This window comes from Mixophyes fleayi, chromosome 10, assembly GCF_038048845.1.
Source record: "Mixophyes fleayi isolate aMixFle1 chromosome 10, aMixFle1.hap1, whole genome shotgun sequence".
NCBI classification, from domain to species: domain Eukaryota; kingdom Metazoa; phylum Chordata; class Amphibia; order Anura; family Limnodynastidae; genus Mixophyes; species Mixophyes fleayi.
The window spans coordinates 102,345,625-102,349,915 of NC_134411.1; the positions used below are offsets into that span (position 1 = coordinate 102,345,625).

Sequence of the window (4,291 nt, forward strand, 5' to 3'; positions counted from 1 at the left end):
AACCAGCAGCAGCTCAGGACAAGCTGCAGTCTTCCAGCCTTCAGGCGCCAGGCTCTGCGCTCACAATTACGCATCATCCAGACGTTCCAGCTTTCTCGGCTGCACAAATGACCGCAGAGATCCAGCAACCTCCCTCCCAGACCCCTGCCCAGAGCAGCCCCATGTCTGCAGCTACAGAGAAGCACAGTGGGCAGACTGCTGTCATGGAGTCAGCCTCCTGCGCCACCAAGAGCAAGAAGACCAACGCTGGCATCAGGAGGCCAGAGAAGCCTCCATATTCCTACATAGCTCTGATAGTCATGGCCATCCAGAGCTCCCCCACCAAGAGGCTGACCCTCAGCGAGATCTACCAGTTCCTCCAGAGCCGCTTCCCTTTCTTTAGGGGCTCCTACCAGGGCTGGAAAAACTCTGTCAGGCACAACCTGTCCTTGAATGAGTGTTTTATTAAGCTGCCCAAGGGGCTGGGCAGACCGGGCAAAGGGCACTACTGGACCATTGACCCCGCCAGCGAGTTTATGTTTGAGGAAGGATCCTTCAGGAGAAGGCCCAGGGGCTTCAGGAGGAAATGTCAAGCCCTGAAACCCATGTACAGCATGATGAACGGCCTGGGCTTCAACCACATACCAGATACCTACAGCTTCCAAGGGTCTGGTGGGGCCATCTCGTGCCCACCCAACAGTCTGTCATTGGACAGTGGCATAGGAATGATGAATGGGCATCTGTCGGGTAACGTGGATGGGATGGGGTTAACTGGGCACCCAGTGTCACATCTAGCTACCAATGGTGGCCATTCCTACATGGGCAGCTGTACGGGCCCCTCCGGGGGTGACTACCCCCATCATGATTCTGGCTCTCCTCTGCTTGGAGGAGGAGGTGTGATGGAGCCGCATTCTGTGTACTCAAGTCCAGCATCCGCCTGGGCACCTTCATCTACTGCCCTCTCCGGCGGTGCCCCTTACATCAAACAACAGCCCCTCTCACCGTGTAACTCTGCCAGTAACCCCCTGTCATCCAGCCTCTCGTCACACACCCTGGACCAGTCCTACCTGCACCAGAACAGCCACAACACAGCCTCAGACTTACAAGGTAAGTACCCCTGCACTGACAGTAAGTGGCCAGCCCAGGGCAGCCTGCATACATAATACATAACAATAATAATAATTATAACAATACTGATAATTAATACGCAGTAATGAGAGCCCAGAATGACTGTTCATATATCCGGTGTGACTCAGTTATTGGAAGGATACAAAGTAACAGAATAATACAGTCCTGGTATTCACTGATGGCCTGGAAGAAAACTTGTTAGTTATCTCTGCAGTCACATAAACGAAATAAGGGAAAATAAGATGGGGAAGGGGGGGGGTGTAATGGTCTGAGGGACCACATGTGGGACAGAGATGACATGTGAACATTTAGCGTGGTGCCACTGGGGCTGCAAGCCGAATAATTAAGGATCACAAGGGTAAAGGGTCTGTCTGAAGGCCTCGGGCTTGTTCTGGCCCACGGAATATCGTGTCAAATACCCCAGCCCACTTATCAGGAGACTTATCCCCCTCTTATCCAAACTCCCCAAGGGCGCTTTTATATATAGTCTACAAATAAATACACTTTGTTACTTTTATGGATCAAAGCACTAAACAGCATTTCTGGAATGTTTATCACATAAATACAACCGAATATTTAACAATTATATATTCGAAGCAAAATGTTGCCCAAAAATGTCCCCAACATTGTCATGATGTATGAATCCCTTTGTATTATAATCCACGCATTATCTTTTCCACTCTTTATAACATTTAAATATATATTAGATTATTAAATCTTATCGTTTCTCTGTTCCCTATCTCTTATCGTGACATTCATTGTAGATTGATGCGCTAATTGACCCTTTGACTGCCAAGGAACAGACAAACGTTCATATAACAAAAGGTTAATAGGGACAAGTCATAAGTCAGGATCTGATAATATGTAGACTAAATTAATACTATTTATTATATGATAAGAATTGTGATTCCATATGTGTCAGATAACATGTTATTATCGGGGTATTTAAGCTCTCATTATCCGGCCTCTCCGGTTCTTTAGTATAATATTTGAGCGGTTTCCTTCCATGACAATTAACATAATTACCCCAGTAAGTGGTTGGGATGTACAGAGAGCTTTCGGGGATTTAACTTTCTATTAGCAGAGTTTGATGGGAAACTAGCTGTCTTTTATTCTACTGACTAAAGCAGGAATGATTTGTACAATGTATCTGTTCATCCTCCTACAAAATATGAAAGAAAGAGAAAAATTACAGAACATCCGAACTTTCCCACAATGTGGAAGCAAATAATTATAAATTATAACGAATTGGAGAGAATGTATACATCTCTCCCCCTCTCTGTACATACACACATACACACACACACACACACACACACACACACACACACACATTATATATATATAATCATTTTAAATTTTAATGCATCAACTTGCCCTGAATTATATAATACAAAATGAAACGCACCTATCCATATATATATATATGTATTAGATTTATTTTGCCATGCACACAGTTTTGCAAAACAAATCAAATATACCATATATTTTTATAGATATAACATAATATTGCATTCTGTATTATATAATTGTGGCAAAGCTGTTGCACTAAATTTTAAATTAAATAGTATTAGGGTCTCGATTGGTGACAGGTTAGACGTGCAGACAATTTGCTGCCCTCCGGCTATATTATGTGAAGCAGACAGAATGCTGGGCTTTATAGTGCAGCCAAAGCTGAAGCGCTATAGGTTGCCCACATCTATACACAATCTTAATACTAATACGTGTCTCTTCCTCTTAGGTATTCCCAGGTATCACTCTCAGTCCCCCAGTATGAACGACAGAAAAGAGTTTGTCTTCTCTTTCAACGCCATGGCCTCCTCCTCAATGCATGCAGGGGCCGGCTCCTATTACCACCAACAAGTCAGTTACCAGGATATCAAACCCTGTGTGATGTGATCCGGACCGGGGCATCCCAGAGCCATAGGGTATCAGACAAGGGGACTCTGCACCTGGGCCGGTCTGCAAAATAAAGACTGTCAGATCTCAGACCTCAAATCAGTGGAAGCCTCACTGACCTCCAGAAGCTCCACCAAGTCAGACTAATGTTATTGGCATTTTAGTAAGTGAGTAACACTGACCATTTTATGCATTTTAGTTTTTACAGAAACCACCTCTTTGGTATAGAAATCTAATATAAATGTAGAAAATTGCAGACATCTTTATCGGAAAGCAAAAGTCATTATATCTTATATCCATGGTACATAAATATACACCTTCTATGTACTAAAAGTCAAACCAATGTATCAAGCACAACACCACAATATCGTAGCAGTTATTTTCATTTTTTGCTGTCAGAATTTGTAAAAAAAAAAAATCTATATATTGATTTAATCGTCAATTGAGCAATAACCAGATCCCATCCTGCTGGCCAATGAGAGAGGACTTCAGGCTCAGACTCATCACTTGCAGAGCGAACATGGCACTTTTTTTTTCATACACTATTTATTTATGTTTTATCCAGTAACAAAGAGACAGCACCAGGCATCAGATTATCAGTATAAAAATGGTGTTTTCGTTGGCAATATTTGCCGTGTGAAATTTGTTTGTTTTTTTGGTCACTGTAACTTTGGAACAAGTTCTGTTCTGTGTACAAAACTCTGATACTTTTTATATAAATTTATATATAGTGAAGGTTTTACGTCTGTCTGTATTTGGGAGGTTAGTGCTCTGCGCTGACATCTACTTTCATTTTCTCTGCACTGTACAAATGTATATTGTTTTTGTGTCTGTACTTTTAACAAAAAAGGAGAAAAAAAACAAAACAAAAATAAAATGTTTTTGCTATTTGTAAATTTCCAGAAAATGTTGCATTTTACGTTATTATTAAAAAAAAACCTTTTTGGTCAAACTACTTATAAACATAAATGCTGGGTCCTTTATTTCCCCTCTATGGAATGATATTTCCATGTAAATATTACATTTTAAAACATCAACAAAATACAGTATTGTATCGATTTTTTTAATACACAACAAAATATTAAACACATTTAAAGACGAACTAGCAAAAGTAGATTTACCTAAATTAAATTAATTAATTAAATTAATTCAGGGTAAAAAAAAATGGATTGTGAAATAGAAGCAATTTTAATAATTAATTAAAATGAATCAATAATCATATATTAGAGTTTGGGCTGATTTGTTTTATTGATGAATAAGATTATATTTCTTAATCTTTCCTAAA

General features: G+C 40.5%; 1 protein-coding gene across 1 annotated transcript in view; it reads left to right on the forward strand.

Moving 5' to 3' along the window:
- The window catches only part of FOXF1 (forkhead box F1), a 4,082-nt gene extending 179 nt beyond the window's left edge, over nt 1-3,903 (forward strand). Inside the window, exons 1-2 of the mRNA XM_075189346.1 lie at nt 1-1,086; nt 2,849-3,903. The exon at nt 1-1,086 is cut by the window's left edge and continues 179 nt beyond it. Coding sequence (XP_075045447.1) covers nt 108-1,086; nt 2,849-3,006 — 1,137 coding nt within the window. The 5' untranslated portion in view covers nt 1-107 and the 3' untranslated portion in view covers nt 3,007-3,903. The remainder of the gene's footprint in view (nt 1,087-2,848) is intronic.
- The last annotated feature ends 388 nt before the right edge of the window (nt 3,904-4,291 follow it).